General features: G+C 42.0%; 1 protein-coding gene across 2 annotated transcripts in view; it reads left to right on the top strand.

Annotated features, from left to right (window-relative positions):
• LOC124048539 (cadherin-23-like) overlaps positions 1 to 20,353 on the top strand; it is a 548,925-nt gene that overhangs the window by 385,931 nt on the left and 142,641 nt on the right. For both annotated transcript variants that reach the window (XM_046369416.1, XM_046369417.1), the window contains exons 26-35: positions 78 to 191; positions 2,589 to 2,737; positions 6,324 to 6,384; positions 6,876 to 7,024; positions 7,448 to 7,583; positions 7,943 to 8,331; positions 8,634 to 8,735; positions 8,920 to 8,922; positions 9,123 to 9,272; positions 9,382 to 9,510. In XM_046369416.1, the coding sequence (XP_046225372.1) occupies positions 78 to 191; positions 2,589 to 2,737; positions 6,324 to 6,384; positions 6,876 to 7,024; positions 7,448 to 7,583; positions 7,943 to 8,331; positions 8,634 to 8,735; positions 8,920 to 8,922; positions 9,123 to 9,272; positions 9,382 to 9,510 (1,382 nt within the window). The remainder of the gene's footprint in view (positions 1 to 77; positions 192 to 2,588; positions 2,738 to 6,323; positions 6,385 to 6,875; positions 7,025 to 7,447; positions 7,584 to 7,942; positions 8,332 to 8,633; positions 8,736 to 8,919; positions 8,923 to 9,122; positions 9,273 to 9,381; positions 9,511 to 20,353) is intronic.

The following is a 20,353-nucleotide window of genomic DNA, read 5'->3' as shown; positions in this document are numbered from 1 at the left end:
CATGCATTCATGTGTATAAGTGAATAGCCAAGATATATACATGTAAAACTCCACCATCTGTGTGTTGTGTTCTGCAGGTGGTAACCAGGATGGTAAATTCAGTGTTGGCTTCAGAGATGGTGTGGTTCGGACTGTGGTTGGCTTGGACAGAGAGACACAGGCTACATACTCACTGGTCATAGAGGCTATCGGTAAGTCCTAGCCCGATAAGAGCATTTTTCATCTTTCTTTCTACTCTGTGTATTTAGACCTTTTGTACATCTGTGAGATTGAGAAGTGAGAAGTGATGCATGCAAGTCTTGTTGTGCAACGGTCTCTGTTCCTTTTTATAATCGTTAATCTATTGAAGTCAAGAAAGTCACCTACTCCATGTGTAATCTTCCAGCAATTTGCAATTTCTCCCAGCAATGTACTTAGTGAAAAAGACAGTTGCTTTTCATGATCTTACCAAAGAGAGACCAAGAAGGCTTGCATCCCACATGCCAACCTATTCCCTATTTAGTGCACTACTTTTGACCAGGGTACATAAAGCTCTAGTTAAAAGTAGTGGACTTTTCTAAGGAATAGGATGTCATTTGGGATGCAGCCAACGTCTGAGGTTCCGTGTTGTTGCTGAAACTGTTGAGTTTATCTGAGTTGTTCTGGGATGACCATGTGTGTGCTGATAGGGCCGTTCAGACTCCTCACTGTCAGTATGTATTTAGAGGGGAGGGGGATTCAGAGAGGAGACTACTCATGTAACTACTTCAGAAGTGATTGAGCACGGCTGAACTTTGAGTATCCCACTGGTATGTTCTAAAAATGGGGTTTACATAGACTCAGTGATATAACAACAATACAGATTTTTTTTAATGGGGGTTTACAAAGGCTCAGACTGTGTCCATGTTTGGTTTCTATTGTATGGTTTTAATGATTAAGGTTTCATTTATTTACACCAAATAAAATAGGTGATAAACAACAATACAGATAAAAACAACAATAAAAAACGGTGTCCAGATGTGTTTGGAAGCCAAAGGGCTTGTATAAAAACTACACCACAAAAAAACAATAAAAAATACATAAGTACAACAAAAGAAAGGTTTGTTTAAACAGATAACAAAATTCACTAATGATAAAGGTACAAATGAACCGATCAGTGTTCACAAAAGATTACAAACAGTATATGTTTTGTTTAAATGTGTGTGTGCATGTGTTTATGTGTGGATGTGAGTGTGTGAGAGTTGGGCTATATGGAGGAGATTACTGAGTAGTTTGGTTCATGAGGCTAACCCAGAGTATTCGCTTGAAGTTATTGAGGGATGAGGAGGTTTTGGCAATGTGAATATAAGAATTCCAGAGTATGGTACCTCTATATCTGATAGAGAATTGACTACAGTGAGGTGAGGCAGTGGAGAGGATGAAGGTTATCGCAATGTTTTGTGTTTATATTAATGGATTTCAGAATTAACCCTGAAGAATCCATTGAAAGGTAAACTGTCAGGGAGGTACAGTATTTGTAGATTAAAATGATAATTGTAATTGTCGTAAATAGACAAGATATTGAGTTTCTTAAACAAAGGTGCAGATGGAGCTATGTAATTAGAGGAGTTGGCTAGCCTTGCAAATGTACTTTGTATGATGAGTAATTTGTGTAGGTAGGATGCATATGTACTGGCCCAGACAATTTTACAGTAAATGCGATATGTGTAAATTAAGCTATAGTAGAGTGTTAGGAAGCAAGCCTGATTAACCAAACCACTAATCTTTCTGATAATACCAATGTCAGGATTTGGCCAGGGTTGTTCCGGTTTTTGGTCACTAGATGCCCCCATTGTGCTTTTTGACCTTTTGTTTTCCCTTGATCCCCATTATTATTTGCACCTGTGCCTCGTTTCCCCTGATTGTATTTAAACCCTTAGTTTTCCTCAGTTATTTGCTCTGTGTTTGTATGTTAGCACCCAGTCCTAGTATTCTGTGAACTATTGTTGATCCCGGTGGGCTCTCTTGTGAAATTCTGTTTTTTGTTCTAGTTTATTTATTTTTGAGTATCTTTTGAGGCTTTTTATGTTATACCTACCACCTTGTGGATTTACCTTTTTTTGTCTTGGATTACCTTTGTTTCTTGTGGAATTCCTTTTGAGGTTGTGGAGCTACATGTTTTCCTGAAGGACTTCACTTTTTACTTCATTAAATACACCGTCTCAATTACTGCTGTGTCTGCCTCATCTTCTGGGTTCTGCCGACTATTTGTGGCTCAGTTGGTTAAGTGACTGTTTCTCACTCTGGAGACCCGGGTTCGTAACCGGGTCCTGACAACCAACACATTTCATCACTTTGCTACAGACAAATTGAATATGATCTTTCCATGACAACTTTTCATCAATTGGAACTCAGAGGAATCTAGAGGATTTGACTTGTTCCATTTCATTCGCACCAATTGATTGGATTATAGTTAGTTTTACTTGCAAAGATTGCAAAGATCTTGACTTACTTACTTCATTAGTCCACTGTTGATACACATATTCAAAGTATGTTCACGACCAAGTTTCTCTCAAACTGACTGACACACAGTGTTAGTTTTGTAATGTGTAAATGTGTGTATCCCTCAGACAATGGTCCAGCAGGCAGCAGGAGGACAGGCACAGCCACAGTGTTTGTAGAAGTACTGGACGTGAACGACAACAGACCCATCTTCCTCCAGAACAGCTACGAGACCAGCATACTGGAGAATGTCCCCATAGGATCCAGCATCCTGCAGGTACACAGCCAGGCTGGCACACACGCGGCACATATATACACATGCACATGATTGCAGGTACGCACGCACACACACTCATGCATACATGCACACAGACACACACAAACACGTGCACACATAGACATACGTATACCGGTACACACAAGCATACACATGGTTACACACATGGATATACCTACACACACACACAATATTATGCACTTAAGGAAATCAAACTTGAGAAAGCTTTTTATTTTCTAAAACAAACTACATTTTAACACAATAAAATAATAACACAAACAGTTCTACACTCTTAGAAAAAAAGGTGCTATCTAGAACCTTAACAGGTCCTTCGGGTGTCCCCATAGGATAACTCTTTGAATAACCCTTTTTGGTTCAAGGTAGAACCCTTTTGGTTCCATGTAAAAACCCTATTTTGTTCCAGGTAGAACCCTTTCCACAGAGCGTTCTACTTGGAACCCAAAAAGTTTCTACATGGGAACAATTGAATCACACTTTTGGAACCCTTTTTTTGTAAGATTGTAACTAATACAACAATCAAAATGTACGAAACAATTCACATCATCCACGTAGGCTGTTTTCCCTTTTGGAAGAACCTTGGGCTTGCACCTGCTTCTCTTGTCATTAACAACATGGCCCAAGCAACCTTTACTCCACCAGTCCATGTGGTTATCTTGAAGTGGGGGTTTGATCAGAAGTTAGTGTCATTGTTTAGTTAGCAGTACATCCATGGACATGCAGGACTGTGGTCAAGTCTAAGTGCTTTGGTCAAGTTACAGTCAAAGCGGTCATCTCCATGACCGGGCCTGCATTCATCTCACGGTCAGAGCGTAGTCATATCTCTGTAACATAGTCAAACAGGCAGGACATATTAAGGTGGGTGAGCTGTTGTGGTTAGGTTGCTGTCTGGTTGGGGAGCAGTGGGTGCTGCACTCGGGCCTGCGCTGGGGCGGTCGTCTGAATGAGGAGGTGAATGACCGCTGTACAGAGCCCAGTCGCTTCCACAGCTTTAGCTGGGGCTCCGATGACAGATAAGGCCCGCAGACCAGGGACTCGCCTGAACTACAACCCCCAACTGAGTCCTCCTCTGTCTGGGCTGACGACCCACAACACACGGCCAGGAAGATAGCACAGACAGCCAGGAGCAGGGAGAGGCCTAACACCACCATGATGGTCAGCAATGGGTTGTGAGGCTCTGATGGCATGGGGGAGGAAGAGAGGGAGGCGGGCAGGCTGGATAGGTTGAAAAGTAGTGGTGATTTTGTAAAAGAAAGGGTGGAAGAGATGTTGACCGCTAGATCACTGGTGTTGTTCATAGTCGCCAAGTTCTGGAATGGAGAGAAGTCATGACAAAGGAGGTTAGATGAGAAGTGTGTGGACACCTGTGTGTGTGGGTGCGGTCGGTGTGTGAGTGTGTGCGTGCGTGTACACCAATCTCTTTCAGAGTGCCACAGCAGCTTCCTTGATATGGGCAGTCTTGCCTTATTGTCCAAGCTAAACCAAGCTGACTTAGGCTTTTTTAGGAGGGGTTATTACCATCATACCCTGAAGGAGATGCAACACACACAAATGTCATAGTCTTTAATTCTGTAGAGACAACACGTGCCTTGTCGGTTTAGGGGAAAACACATCGGGACGTGAAATTAGTTTTCAGACCAAATGCCAGCAAATCTGTGTGGAAAGGCCACTGGAGCAGCCATCATCTCGTTAGTCACCAACACCCAACACACACTCGCTCACACATTCACACTCACACACACACACACACTCTCAGACGCAAAATATTGAATACAAAATATATTACAGTGTACGCACGTCCACAAACAAACCACAAACTCCAGAGAGTTCAGACATCTATCACTGTCCAACATCCACTTACTCTCTCACACAGACTGTGACTCCATACTTAGATGCATGCACTGATACTGACCCAAACACACATTCACCTAAGTGGGCATAACACATATAAGCATATGTCAGCAAACACACACACACACACACACACACACACACACACACACACACACACACACACACACACACACACACACACACACACACACACACACACACACACACACACACACACACACACACACACACACACACACACACACACACACACACACACACACACACACACACACACACACACACACACACACACACAATTTACCTTTTTCAGTCACATCCAGCATCTGTGAGTCAAACTTTTTCCTTGCTTCCACATTCCTTTTCTCCCTCACACTGCCTTTTCAAGAGAGCGTTAGGGAATGCACAGAGAAGAAGAGGGGACAGATAGGACAAGGGGGTAACAGGACAGTGGTCAAAACATAGTCTCTTTGTTTTCCACTGGGAGAGCCTAAAACAATGGTCCATTTCCAACACCGTCTAAGAGCTTAGAAAATTATCTCCCAATACTAACACTGCAAATGCTTAAATGTACAACATCTGGGCTTAGTAACACAAACTGGGAAGCTCTGCACCCCTTTTATAGCCAAAGTGGTGCAGTCCACTGTGTAATACCCTACTCATCAATCTGACCCTCTACTCTCTTTTCCCCCATCTCACCCCTTCCCCCTCTTTTTCTCTTCTACTCTAAATCTCTTTATAAAGCTAATGAAACTAAAACAGGGCCCCTCTTTTCACACAGGAAGCAAGAGAGAGAGTAAGGGTGGTTGGGTGGGGTGTGTGTGTGTGTGTGTGTGTGTGTGTGTGTGTGTGTGTGTGTGTGTGTGTGTGTGTGTGTGTGTGTGTGTGTGTGTGTGTGTGTGTGTGTGTGTGTGTGTGTGTGTGTGTGTGTGTGTGTTTGTGAACATGTTTTGTGTATGGGTGTGGGTGTGCATGCATGCTTGTGCACGCATATGTCAAGGAATATCCACAGGTCCTACAAGCAGGGTAAGATCAGGGTCTGCTCAGTCTCATCTTGCTTCAACATCTCTGTGTCTATTTTAGTTCAGAACTTCAGTCAGAAGTCATGGTTGGATTCAGTATATATTCAGCTCAGCATGCCTCACTAGTTATCTCTGTTGAGCCATGCTGTCTCTGATGTGTTTTTGTCTTTGGCTGCTCTGGCTCCATGCCTGCCTTTCAGAGAGAAGAGAGAACAAGAGATAGGATGTAGACTGATAGAGAGAGATGGGGTAGGGAGGGTGTGAGAGGGAGAAAGAGACGAAGAGAGTGAGTTAGGGAGATTGAGAGTGAGGGAGAGAGAAGTGAAAGAGAGAGAGAAAGGGAGAAAGAGAGAGAGAGAGAAGGTGGGAGAAAGAGAGAGACATCTCCATTGTGGACTCGTTGCCAGGGCCATGGTGCAGTTGTTTTTCAACCATGGGACTACACAGAATTTGGAAGGGGTGGGGTGGGTCACTTGCATATTAATATGTGTGTGTGTATATGAATGTCAGCATCTGTGTGTGTCTGTGTGCATGCCTGTGTTCGTGCACATGTATGTGTGTGTACATATGTGTAAATGTTTATGTACTGTAGCTATGTAGGCCTATTGGTGTGTGGATTCAAGTCACTGTGGTTGTAAATGAGTATAATGGCTGCATATGTCTGTGCTATTAACATGTGTTTGTGTCTGCAGGTTCAGGCCACAGATTCAGACCAGGGGGAGAACGGCAGGGTTCTGTACAGGATCCTCTCTGGTGAGTACAACTTCTTCCATCCTTTTCCCAGTTGCCATGTGGTGATACTTTTCACACCTACTCTCAGGCCTCACTGCACACAAACAACTTAACACAAAAGACTGTCAACACTGCACGCTAATTATAACCTTCATGCATAATCATAACTTTATTTGTATAAGTCATACGGTATTAGATATTTAATTGCTCAATGACTCATTTGAAAGATGCAGTGTCAAGTGGTTAACACTTGATTTGGATAGATTCATTTTACAATGTTGGTGATTTCTAGTATTAATATTTGAATGTACTTTATATCAATACCCTCATGACCATCCTGCATGCAATCACTCTCAACCCTCTCTGTCTCTCTCTTCCCCTCTCACTATCTCTCTCCCCCATCTCCCTCTCTCTCTCTGCCTCTCTCTCCACCCCCCCGCTCTCCCCCACCCCAATCTCTCTCTCTCTGTTTCTATCTGTGTGTGTCTCCCTATCTCTCTATGCATGTGTAGACAACAGTAAGGGTCTGTTCAGAATTAATGAGCTGTCGGGGCTTGTGATGCGGGGCCAGAGGGCTCTGGACAGAGAGAGCAGCAGCTCCCACGTGCTGGAGGTGGAGGCCTACAACAGTGACCAGGGCAGGATGAGGAGCTCCGTACGGGTAAGGAGAGTAGGAGGGATAAATGAGGGAGGAGATGGAGAGGGTGGACAGGGATCGATGAGAGACAACAATCAAGGGAGGGAGGGCAAGGGGACAGGGCTGGACATGGAGGTCTACAACAGTGACCAGAGCAGGATAATGAGCTGCGTGTAAGTGAGGAAGGGACAGGGGAGGGTAATGGGAGACTGGGGAGAGAACATAGGATGGAACAGGGCTGGAGGTGAGGAGCTCTATACTGTTGAGAAGGGGAGGGGAGGAGAGGGGACAAGGCAGGGGAAGGGAGAGGGGATAGGGCTGGAGGAGTCTTGGGTCGTCCTACCAATTTGGTACCTTTTGAGAAGTGTAACTTCCGTATTAGCATGTCTCACTTCCAGTTCCAGAGGCTACCTCTCTGACTCCCAGTGTCTCTGTCTCCCACTACAGGTGATAGTATATGTGGAGGATGCCAATGACGAGGCACCAGTGTTCACCCAGCAGCAGTACAACCGCCTGGGTCTGAGGGAGACCGCTGGCATTGGCACCTCTGTCATCGTAGTACGAGCTACAGACCCTGACACTGGTGAGTGTTGTAGTGTAACATGATGTACTATAGTACCCATAACCCTCTGTACAAGCTGGTTTTATTGATAATATATACTTTATAATGTACACTGTATAAGGAAACGGAACAACAATATGTTAGCCTTATTTACTAAAATAAAACAGAATATTCTGTACAGAGCATTATGGGTACTGTAGTACATAGATCGGTATGTGTAGCAATGCATGACTACATACTTAAAAAAATGTTTTTACATTTATATTTTTTTGTCTTCTCTCTCTTGTTTTGCATCCCTTTGCCCAACCTCCTTCCCTCTATGATTTTCCCTGTCTCTCCCTCTCCTCCCCTCCCCTCTATCCTGCCATTCCTTCATCCAGGTGACGGCGGGGCGGTGGCCTACGCCCTGGACTCTGGCTCCGACCGTAAGTTTGATGTGGATGTGAGCACAGGCCTGGTGACCACTGTAGACTACCTAGACTACGAGACCAAGACCAGCTACCTGATGAACGTGTCGGCTACCGACCAGGCGCCACCGTTCCACCGCGGCTTCTGTATGGTCTATGTGACCTTACTTAATGAGCTGGACGAGGCAGTGGCGTTCTTCTCTGCGGGCTACGAGGTGTCACTCCTGGAGAACATTGCCACAGGAACGGAGGTGGTGCAGGTGCAGGCACAGTCGGCGGACAACCTCAACCAGCTGTCGTATCGCTTTGACCCGGACACATCGCCAGCCGCCCTTGCCCTCTTCAAGATCGACAGTATCACGGTGAGTCGGTGGACAGCCTGGGGTGTAAAACCGTATTAGCATGTCTCACTCTTATTGGACATTTGGGTTAAGGTCAATTCCATTTCAATTCAGGAAGTAAAAAGCAAATCCAATTAGGATTTTCCCTTGAAAGCATTCTTCTTGAATTGACTGAATTGAAATGGAATTTAAACCCAACTCTTTTGGATACTATACACTGCTCAGCATATATATTTAAAACTAGGATAGTTTTAGATTGTTTGTTAATTTGTTTTACTCCTTTCTCCCTCTCTTGCTCTCTCCTTCTCCCTGTCCATCATCAGGGCCGTATCACAGTCACAGGGCTGCTGGACAGGGAGAAGGGGGACCTCTACACCCTGACTGTAGTGGCTGACGATGGGGGACCCAAAAAAGACTCCACTGTGGTATGGCAGTCGCTTTTTCTTCTTGTTTGGACAGTAGTTGCTTTTAATTCCCGGTTGTCAGGTCTCATCTGTTTTCAATAATAAACCGCGAAACAATGTTGTTATCTGTTTTGTTGTAGAAATGGTCAGTTAATGACAATCTGTATTTTCACCTCGTTACTGCTATCTCATGGGGAAATTGCAGAAGGTAGGTGTTGCTCAGGATTACTGTTTTAATTCAAAGTTTTAATTCAAAGCTTAATGAAGTGTATGTATATGTCACAAAAGTATTTTTCTATTATTTTTCAAAAGCATACCATGTAAATCAAATTAAATTAAAAGTTTTGTAGCGTCTTAGCACTCTTGTCAATGCCAATCCCTAATTGGCTTTGTCTATACATGTGACAGGTGTCAATCACCATACAGGATGAGAATGACAACAGTCCAGAGTTTGATATCACATCTGATTCATTGGTGGAGATTCCAGAGAACACACCCATTGGGAAGAGAGTGGCTGTGGTGCTTGGGCGCGACAAAGATGCCGGGAAAAATGGACTGGTGAGGAGAGAGAGAGAGAAGAGAAGAGAGAGAGGGAGAAGCTCTTCACCTGCTCTCCCTGCTGTCTTTCAACTCACTCCATCCCCTCCTCTTTGTCTCGCTCTCTAAGGTGTACTTCAGGCTGGTGGCAGGGAACATGCAGGATGTGTTTGAGATCCGGACAGTGAACCACACCTATGGAGAGATCTACGTCAACTCCCCTCTGGACCGAGAGTCTGTTGACCGCTACCTGCTCAAGGTTAGACACCTGGGTCAGATTCTATAACCATGTTTCCAAAGTGATAACATTTTTTTTTAAAATCATGACAGCTCTGATGGAAACAGTCATTTCGGTACAATTTTGTAAATGCCGACAGATCATGTGTTCGTTTGACGTGATCTTTTTGTGTTGGTAAAATTAATTATGCGAGAAATGGCGATGGAAATGTCTTTGTGAGCAAATATTGATATATTAGCCATCATATCACAAGAACTTTGGAGTCACGTGATGATATGGTGTGTGGTCCCCCCACTACGACTCTGGAAACCATGCAGTTTATTAGGCTACAGATTAAATCAATTACGATGACCTTCACAGGGTGGTGAAAGTCCATGGTGATCTTGATAATCTTTTCCGATAAATATTGAGGGTCTTATTCTGGTGACATGATGATCGATGCTTGATTACCATTTGACAAATACAAATATTCTTGCTCTTATCCATAATAATCTCATGTAGACTAGCCTACCTGCACAACCAGCACAGGCACTCCAGAATGAATTTAACTAGGCAAATTGGTTAAGAACAAATTCTTATTTAATTTCTTAGCCCACTCCTTCCTCCCCATCGGGGTTTTGAAACCCGGTCTCCCATGTGCCCTGCCCACATGACACAGGGATTCTTTCGCTAAATAGCCCAGTACTGTACTGCCGACCGTCACATTGTACAGCGCCATATTTTCCGTTCCATTGTAACAGAAACACAGAGAGTTTTTCTTGGAAGAGGAACACCATAATATTAATCTAATTAATTAAGCAAGTACCAGTCCAAAGTTCAGACACACCTATTCATTCCAGGGTTTCTCTTTGTTTTTACTATTTTATATATTGTAGAATAATAGTGAAGACATCACAACTATGAAATAACACATATGGAATCAGTTAAGAACACATATTATTTCGAAGGACAGCCTACTCCTTCCTCTCCATCTGGGAATTGAACCCCGGTCTCCCACATGCCCGAATTCTGTAGTACAGACATGGCCTGCTCTTCCTCATGTAAGGAATTAGGCACTTTCGCATGTTTACTACAGTATGTATTGTAGGCTATGTTTACCTGTTGGACTGCACAATAGCCTAAAAACAAATGCAGGTGGCTTATAGTACTGTATTTGTCATCAGCATATTTATGCTTTCGTAATGACAAATAATATTTAAAAATGCAGATGTTGATTTAGTTATGGATCGATAACGAATTATTATGGGAATAAATATCTCTGATTTACAGAAATATTGGAACAAAATTGTCTAATGAAGTCAAACAATTTACAATCCTCCAATCCTTTTATGCTGTAGCCTACAACCGCCACGTTGTACAGAGCCATACTTTCCGTTCCATATTTAGTTTTTCATGGAGTATTTAGTTTTTCATGGAATAGAAACACCAGAATATTTATCAAATTAATTAAGCCAAATTTCTTAAAATCAATCCCATATACTATGTTATTTCAATTTTGGGGGGAAATTCTCTGGTAATGCCAATATGGAAGAGTATCAAATAGGCTTCTCAAAGATGCCCTCTGGTGGTCAAACTAGCACTAACTCCCATTAACAGAAAAAATGGCTGACATTTAGATAATGTGACACAGAATGCTGCATCAGCCTCAAGGTGTGCTGCAGTATGATGCAACTTTTAAAGGAGCATCCACTGTACCTGTACTGTAACTGCTAGCTGTTGACTAGAGCACACGTGTCAAGACCAGAGAAGGCATATTTGCTATTCAGCGCAACCGTTTTTATGACAAAACTATCGGTAGAGTTGAAAATGCAATGGACTTTTACATATATTCAGTGCATGATAATTTAAGCGGAAAAAGTACATTTTGTGTGCACTACGCATTTATCCACCAGTGGTGTTTCCAAAAATTTTACTTTCGCTTATGTTTTCATGTCTTTATGCAGATTCTACAAAAATGTGCATGACAATCTGTCACCAATTAGATGGAAACCTAGCTATGAAGGCACAAGGTAGCAAAACATTATGTAGTGGAAAATGAAATGATTGCTTCCTATTAGACAACTTGAGATTGTCCCTTCCTGTTTGAGTGTATTTTCTTCCATTTCGTGCCTAATGAACGCTACCCCTTACTGTTAAAATGCCACATTCTGGCTTCTCAGTCAGGAACCATATCACAATGATATGTGCTCAAGCTACATAGGATGAATATCAAATATTATTACATTTACATTTACATTTAAGTCATTTAGCAGACGTTCTTACAGCATGTCAGCACATGAGCATGTTTTCATTTTGAAATGAATGTTTTGCCGGTGGGTGTGCATCTATACGTTGTGTACACATAACATACAGTAATCCCATTGCAGTGTACTGTATATCCATATGTTTATTAATACAAACATTGTTTTAATTGAAATATTAGCTATTGCCTGAAGCTGAAAAATATAGGAAATTCAAAGCTAATTTGACCTACGCATTAACATTGTTTTTCAGCATACGCAGCTTAGATACCTTCTAGAGGACAGTATGTTTATTGATCTACTGTACTTCAACAACAGATGTACTCACATTGGATTGGTTGATTAGGATTCCAAACTTCTCTCAAACCGCTTTATACTCTTAGAGTAGATTTATCCCATTAACCTGTTATGGCTGCAATCCTGATATTGGGATCGATATGACAACTACCAGTGAGGGCGCCAAATTCAAACCACAGAAATCTCATAATTACAATTCCTAAAACATACATGTCTTATATAATTTTAAAGCTATTCTCTTTGTTAATCCCATCAAAGTGTACGATTTCCAATAGGCTTTTCAGCAAAAGCACTACAAAAGATTATGATTAAGATTAAGATGATTATTTCCAGCAAAATATAGCAAAAAAAGCATAAATAAAGATAAAATGAATCACTAACCTTGAATTATCTTCATCAGATGACACTCATAGGACTTCATGTTACACAATACATGCATGTTTTGTTTGATAAAGTTCATATTTACAGAAAAAATCTGAGTTTACATTGACTATTTAGATTCACTAGTTCCAAAAACATCAAGTGATTTTGCATAGCCACATCGTTTCAACAGAAATAAATAAATGTAGATGATAATACAAGTTATACACATGGAATTATAGATATACCTCTCCTCAATGCAACCGCTGTGTCAGATTTTCTTTTTAAATTCACAGAAAAAGCAATCCATGCAATAATCTGAGACAGCACTCAGAACAGTAGCCAAATTAGCCTCCATGTTGGAGTCAACAGAAACCAGAAAATACATGATAAATGTTTCCTTACCTTTGATGAACTTCATCAGAATGCAGTCCTATAAATCCCAGGTCCACAATAAATACTTGATTTGTTCGAAACGTCCAAAAGTTCCGTAACAGTCAGTAGAAACATGTCAAACGATGTACTGAATCAATCTTTAGAATGTTGTTTACATATATCTAGAATAAGGTTCCAACTGGAGAATTAGAATGACTTCAGATGAGCGATGGAACGCAGGTCCTTCATCTGTGAACGCGCCTGGTGAAAACATGGTCCACTCATGGCTGTGGTGACTTTTTCCTGTGTCAATCGACCCCCCTTCACATTAGAGTCATCAGACAAAGTTTTATTGACTGCTGACATCTAGTGGAGGCGTAGGAAATGAAAACTCATCCATCTGCCACCTCCATAAAAAAACAGGAAGTGGAATTTCTCAGGTTTTTGCCTGCTATATGAGTTCTGTTATACTCACATACATAATTCAAACAGTTTTAGAAACTTCAGAGTATTTTCTATCCAATACTAATGATAATATGCAAATATTAGCAACTAGGAGCAGGCCGTTTGATATGGGACCTTTCATCCAAGCTACTTTTCATCCAAGCTACTTTTTATGGCTGCCCCTGCAGTTAATTTACTTGGTAATGTAAACTTATTTTTGATGTAAGACACACATGCAATCTGGGAATCTTGACGTATACCCATTGTTTCTTGAAGGGGCAATCTAGACTTCAAAACAATAACAAACCCAACACTGTGCCACTCTTTCAGTAAAAAGCTGAGGAACATGGGTAATGAAATGTAACCACCTCAAATTCACCAATAGAGCTACGGATACAAAAAATGCAATTATAACCATATTCAGAGGCTAAACAGTGTTTGTTTGTTTAAAATTAATTATTCACCCCCTTGGCATTTTTCCTATTTTGTTGCCTTACAACCTGGAATTAAAATAAATATTTTTGGTGGTTTGTATCATTTGATTTACACAACATGCCTACCACTTTGAAGATGCAAAATAATTTTATTGTAAAACAAACAAGAACTAAGACAAAAAAAAACCTTGAGCGTGCAAAACTATAGGCCCCACCCCAAAGTCAATACTTTGTAGACCCACCTTTTGCAGCAATTACAGCTGCAAGTCTCTTGGGGTATGTCTCTTTAAGCTTGGAACATCTAGTCACTGGGATTTTTGCCCATCCTTCAAGACAAAACTGCTCCAACTCCTTCAAGTTGGATGGGTTCAGCTGGTGTACAGCACTCTTTAAGTCATACCAGAGATTCTCAATTCGATTGAGGAATGGGCTTTGACTAGACCATTCAAAGACATTTAAATGTTCCCCTTAAAACATGCAAGTGTTGCTTTAGCAGTATGCTTAAGGTCATTGTCCTGCTGGAAGGTGAACCTCCGTCCCAGTCTCAAATCTCTGGAAGACTGAAATAGGTATCCCTCAAGAATTTCAAATCAAATCAAATCAAATCAAATTTATTTATATAGCCCTTCGTACATCAGCTGATATCTCAAAGTGCTGTACAGAAACCCAGCCTAAAACCCCAAACAGCAAACAATGCAGGTGTAAAAGCACGGTGGCTAGGAAAAACCCCCTAGAAAGGCCAAAACCTAGGAAGAAACCTAGAGAGGAACCGGGCTATGTGGGGTGGCCAGTCCTCTTCTGGCTGTGCCAGGTAGAGATTATAACAGAACATGACCAAGATGTTCAAATGTTCATAAATGACCAGCATGGTCAAATAATAATAAGGCAGAACAGTTGAAACTGGAGCAGCAGCACAGTCAGGTGGACTGGGGACAGCAAGGAGCCATCATGTCAGGTAGTCCTGGGACATGGTCCTAGGGCCCAGGCCAGTTGAAACTGGAGCAGCAGCATGGCCAGGTGGACTGGGGACAGCAAGGAGTCATCATGTCAGGTAGTCCTGGGGCATGGTCCTAGGGCTCAGGTCCTCCGAGGACACCCCCGGACAGGGCCAAACAGGAAGGATATAACCCCACCCACTTTGCCAAAGCACAGCCCCCACACCACAATTTCCCTGTATTTAACGCCATCCGTCATTTCATCAATTCTGACCAGTTTCCCAGTGCAAATTAAAAATATTCCCACAGGATGATGCTGCCACCACCATACTTCAATGTGGGGATGGTGTTCTAGGGAGATGTGAGACGTTGGGTTTGCGCCAGACATAGCATTTTCCTTGATGGCCAAAAAGCTCAATTTTAGTCTCATCTGACCAGAGTACCTTCTTCCATATGTTTGGGGAGTCTCCCACATACCTTTTGGCGAACACCGAACGTGTCTGCTTATTTTTGTCTTTAAGCAATGGCTTTTTTTCTGGCCACTCTTCAGTAAAGCCCAACTCTGTGGAGTGTAGTACGGCTTAGAGTGGTTCTATGGACAGATACTCCAATCCCCACTGTGGCGCTTTGCAGCTCCTTCGGGGTTATCTTTGGTCTCTTTGTTGCCTCTCTGATTAATGCTCTCCTTGCCTGGTCTGTGAGATTTGGTGGGCGGCCCTCTCTTGGCAGGTCTGTTGTTGTGCCATATTATTTCCATTTTTTAATAATGGATTTAATGGTGCTCAGTAGGATGTTCAAAGTTTCTGCTATTTGTTTATAATCCAACCCTGATCTGTACTTCTCCACAACTTTGTCCCTGACCTGTTTGGAGCACTCCTTGGTCTTCATGGTGCCGCTTGCTTGGTGTTCCCCTTGCTTGGTGGTGCCCCTTGCTTAGTGGTGTTCCTGACTCTGCAGCCTTTCAGAACAGGTGTATATATACTGAGATCATGTGACAGATCATGTGACACTTAGATTGCACTTTATTTTACATATGCATATGCACCCACCACTTTTCTGTTTTTTAGGGGGGAGGGATTTTTTGAAACAAGTATTTTTTAAATTTCACTTCACATATTTTGACTATTTTGTGTATGCCCATTAAATTATATCCAAATAAAAATCTATTTAAATTACAGGTTGTAATTTAAAAAAATAGGAAAAATGCCAAGGAGGATGAATTATTTTGCGAGACACTAATCAGACCCCTTGACCTTTTTCACATTTTGTTAGGTGACAGCCTTATTCTAAAATTGATAACATGTTTTTTCCCCTCATCAGTCTACACAGAATACCTTATAATGACAAAGCAAAAACAGGTTGTTAGAAATGTTTGCTAATTTATATAAGATATAAATGAAATATCACATTCGTATTACTTTTCAGGCCCTTTATTCAGTACTTTCTTGAAGCACCTTTGGCAGCAATTACATTCTCAATTCTTCTTGGGTATGACGCTACAAGCTTGGCACTCCCTATATTTGGGGAGTTTCTCACATTCTTCTCTGCATATCCTCTCAAGCTCTGTTCGGTTTGGTGGCGAGCGTTGCTTCACAGCAATTTTCAGGTCTCTCCAGAGATGTTCGATCAGGTTCAAGTCCCAGGCTCCGGCTGTGCCACTCAATGACATTCAGAGACTTGTCCCGATGCCACTGTTGCGTTGTCTTGGCAGTGTGCTTAGGGTCATTGTCCTTTTGGAAGGTGAACCTTCGCCCCAATCTGAGTTCCCGAGCACTCTGGAACAGGTTTTCATCAAGGATCTCTCTGTACTTCGCTCCGTTCATCTTTGGCTTGATCCTGACTAATCTCCCAGTCCCTTACACTGAAAAACACCCACACAGCATGATGCTACCACCACCGTGCTTCACCGTACGAATGGTGCCAGGTTTACTCCAGATGTGACGCTTGGCAATCTTGGTTTCATCAGACCAGAGAATCTTGTTTCTCGTGGTCTGGGAGTCTTTAGCTGCCTTTTGGCAAACTCCAAGCAGGCTGTTTTACTGAGGAGTGGCTTCCATCTGGCCGCTCTACCATAAAGGCCTGATTTGTGGAATGCTGCAGTGATGGTTGTCCTTTGGAAGGTTCTCCCATCTCCACAGAGGAACTCTAGACCTCTATCAGAGTGACCATCGGGTTCTTGGTCACCTCCCTGACCAAGGCCCTTCTCCCCCAATTGCTCAGTTTGGCCATGCAGCCAGCTGTAGTATAATAATAATATAATAATATATGCCATTTAGCAGACGCTTTTATCCAAAGCGACTTACAGTCATGTGTGCATACATTCTACGTATGGGTGGTCCCGGGAATCGAACCCACTACCCTGGCGTTACAAGCGCCATGCTCTACCAACTGAGCTATGCCAAACTTATTGCATTTAAGAATGATGGAGGCTGCTGTGTTCTTTGGGACCTTCAAATGCTGCAAAACATTTTTGGTACTCCTTCGCCAGATCTGTGCCTCGACACAATTCTGTCTCTAAGCTCAACGGAAAATTCCTTCGACTTCATGGCTTGGTTCTTGCTCTGACATGCACTGTCAATTGTTGGACCTTATCTTGACAGGTGTGTGCCTATCCAAATCATGTCCAATCAATTGGATTTACCACAGGTGGACTCTAATCAAGTTGTAGAAACATCTCAATGATGATCAATGGAAACAGGATGCACCAATTTCGAGTCTCATAACAAAGGGTCTGAATAATTATGTAAAAAATGTATGTTTTTTTATTTGTAATATATTTGAAAAATATTAACTTCGTGATTATGGGGTATTGTGTGTAGACTTCTGAGGAATGAAAATGAATAAATACATTTTACATTAAGGCTGTAACCTAACAAAATGTGGAAAAATTCAAGGGGTCTGAATAATCACTGTATATTTTGGATTTATTTTGCATTTATTATAATATACACATACAAAAGTTTTATAACACCCACTCAAAGGTTTTTTCTATATTTTTACTGTTTTCTACATTGTAGCTGGTTGAGAGATTACTACCTGATTCCATACAGTATGTGTTATTTAATTGTTTTGATGTCTTCACTATTATTCTACAATGTAGAAAATAGTCAAATTATAAGAAAAGCCCTTGAATGAGAATTGTTTTTTCACGCTTTTTATGGAAACGGAGGGGGCACAAGTTTGAACAATCAATGTTTTGTGTAGTCTGCTGTTTTTCTCCAAATAAAATAGAGATGAGTGAAATCTATTGGCCGCGTTAGATACTGCCGGCAGCATGTGATAGGCTACAGCTGCAGGAAGCAACTGACTTTGGCATTCACACCTATGTGAAGATAGCCACAATAATGGAATTTGCAGTTCTCCTTCAAAATAAAGGTTCCCCATTGAAAGTGAAGCAAACAGATACAAATAGTGGAATCGTGCCATATTTGGACTAGATAATGCTAAACAAGGTTGGAATGTTTTTATATAAATTAAACAAAAGACAAAAATTTGTTCAATTGACACAATTGCAGCATAGCATTTAGCAGCATAGCTCATATTAGGGAGCTTAGTTCCCTCCTGTACCTCTCCATTAATATGATCAAGGAGGGCTGAGCATGCCCCCATTTCTCATTGACGGGGCTGTAGGGGAGCAGGTTGAAAGCTTTAAGTTCCTCAATGTCCATCACCAACAAACTATCATGGTCCAAACATACCTAGGCAGTCGTGAAGAGGGCACGACAATGCTTATTCCCTCTCAGGAGTGAAAGGATTTGACATGGGTCCCCGGATCCTCAAAAAGTAATACAGCTGCAGCATCGAGAGCATCCTGTCCATGTTGCATAACCACCTTGTATGGCAACTGCTCGGGCCTCCGCCCACAAGGCGCTACAGAGGGTAGTGCGTACAGCCCAGTACATCACTGGGACCAAGCTTCCTGCCATCCAGGACCTCTATACCAGGCGATGTCAGAGGAAGACATTAACATTTCTAAAGAATGCAGCCACCCTAGTCATAGATTTTTCTCTCTGCTACCACACTGCAAGCAGTACCGGAGTGAAAAGTCTAGGTCCAAAAGGCTTCTTAACAGCTTCTATCCCCAGGCCATAAGACTGCTGAACTGCTAATCAAATGTCTACCCTGACTATTTGTGCTGCTTCTGCTACTCGCTATTTATTATCTATACATAGTCACTTTACCCCTACCTACATGTACATATTACCTCAATTACCTTGACTAACCTGTACCCCCCTCACATCGACTCAGTACCGGTACCCCCTGTATAGAGCCTCATTATAGTTTCTCTTTTATTTTTTACTTTAGTTTATTTAGTAAATATTTTCTTATTTTCCTTAAAACTGCATTGTTGGTTAAGGGCTTGTAAGTAAGCATTTTACGGGATGCAATCAGAACAACAGCTTTCAGTTGTGATATCATAATGCAAAAGGATTTTCTAATGATCAATTCACCTTTTAAAATTATAAAATTGGAATAGCAAACACAACGTGCCATTGGAACACAGGAGTGATGGTTGCTGATTATAGGCCTCTACGCCTATGTAGACATTCCATTAAGAAATGTGCCATTTCCAGCTACAATAGTCATGACCCCAAACTTTTGAACAGTAGTGTACATACAGCGGAGAACTATGCTCATAGAAATGTGAATTCTTTGCACATGGATGGCAGCTCATTCGAAATAATTGCAATGTACATATTTACGTTTATATGTCTTTGCTGTCTTTCAATTGAAAACACTTGATCCGTCTGGGGAGTAATCAATAGAATGTCTCTGGTTTGTCCCCCAGAGATCAAAGTATTTTTTAGTTGTAGCTCTGTTACATGGATATGTCAGATGTACCAATGGTCATTTGATATGGAAAAGTCCTTTGAATTGGATCTTTAAGAGGCTCCTCTGTCCTCCACTCATTACCTGTATTAATGGCACCTGTTTGAACTTGTTATCAGTATAAAAGACACCTGTCCACAACCTCAAACAGTCACACTCCAAACTCCACTATGGCCAAGACCAAAGAGCTGTCAATGGACACCAGAAACAAAATTGTAGACCTGCACCAGGCTGGGAAGACTGAATCTGCAATAGGTAAGCAGCTTGGTTTGAAGAAATCAACTTTTGGGAGCAATTATTAGGAAATGGAAGACATACAAGACCACTGATAATCTCCCCCGATCTGGGGCTCCACGCAAGATCTCACCCCGTGGGGTCAAAATTATCACAAGAACGGTGAGCAAAAATCCCAGAACCACAAGGGAGGACCTAGTGAATGACCTGCAGAGAGCTGGGACCAAAGTAAAAAAGCCTGCCATTAGTAACACACTACGCCGCCAGGGACTCAAATCCTGCAGTGACAGACGTGTCCCTCTGCTTAAGCCAGTACATGTCCAGGCCCGTCTGAAGTTTGCTAGAGAGCATTTGGATGATCCAGAAGAAGATTGGGAGAATGTCATATGGTCAGATGAAACCAAAATATAACTTTTTGGTAAAAACTCAACTCGTCGTGTTTGGAGGACAAAGAATGCTGAGTTGCATTCCAAAGAACACCATACCTACTGTGAAGCATGGGGATGGAAATAAACTTTGGGGCTCTTTTTCTGCAAAGTGACCAGGACGACTGATCCGTGTAAAGGAAAGACTGAATGGGGCCATGTATTGTGAGATTTTGAGTGAAAACCTCCTTCCATCAGCAAGGGTATTGAAGATGAAATATGGCTGGGTCTTTCAGCATGACATTGATCCCAAACACACCGCCCGGGCAACAAAGGAGTGGCTTCGTAAG

This window comes from Oncorhynchus gorbuscha, linkage group LG11 (assembly GCF_021184085.1).
Source record: "Oncorhynchus gorbuscha isolate QuinsamMale2020 ecotype Even-year linkage group LG11, OgorEven_v1.0, whole genome shotgun sequence".
NCBI classification, from domain to species: domain Eukaryota; kingdom Metazoa; phylum Chordata; class Actinopteri; order Salmoniformes; family Salmonidae; genus Oncorhynchus; species Oncorhynchus gorbuscha.
Note: the sequence above shows the minus strand (reverse complement) of the source record. Positions and strands in the feature narration are given on the sequence as shown.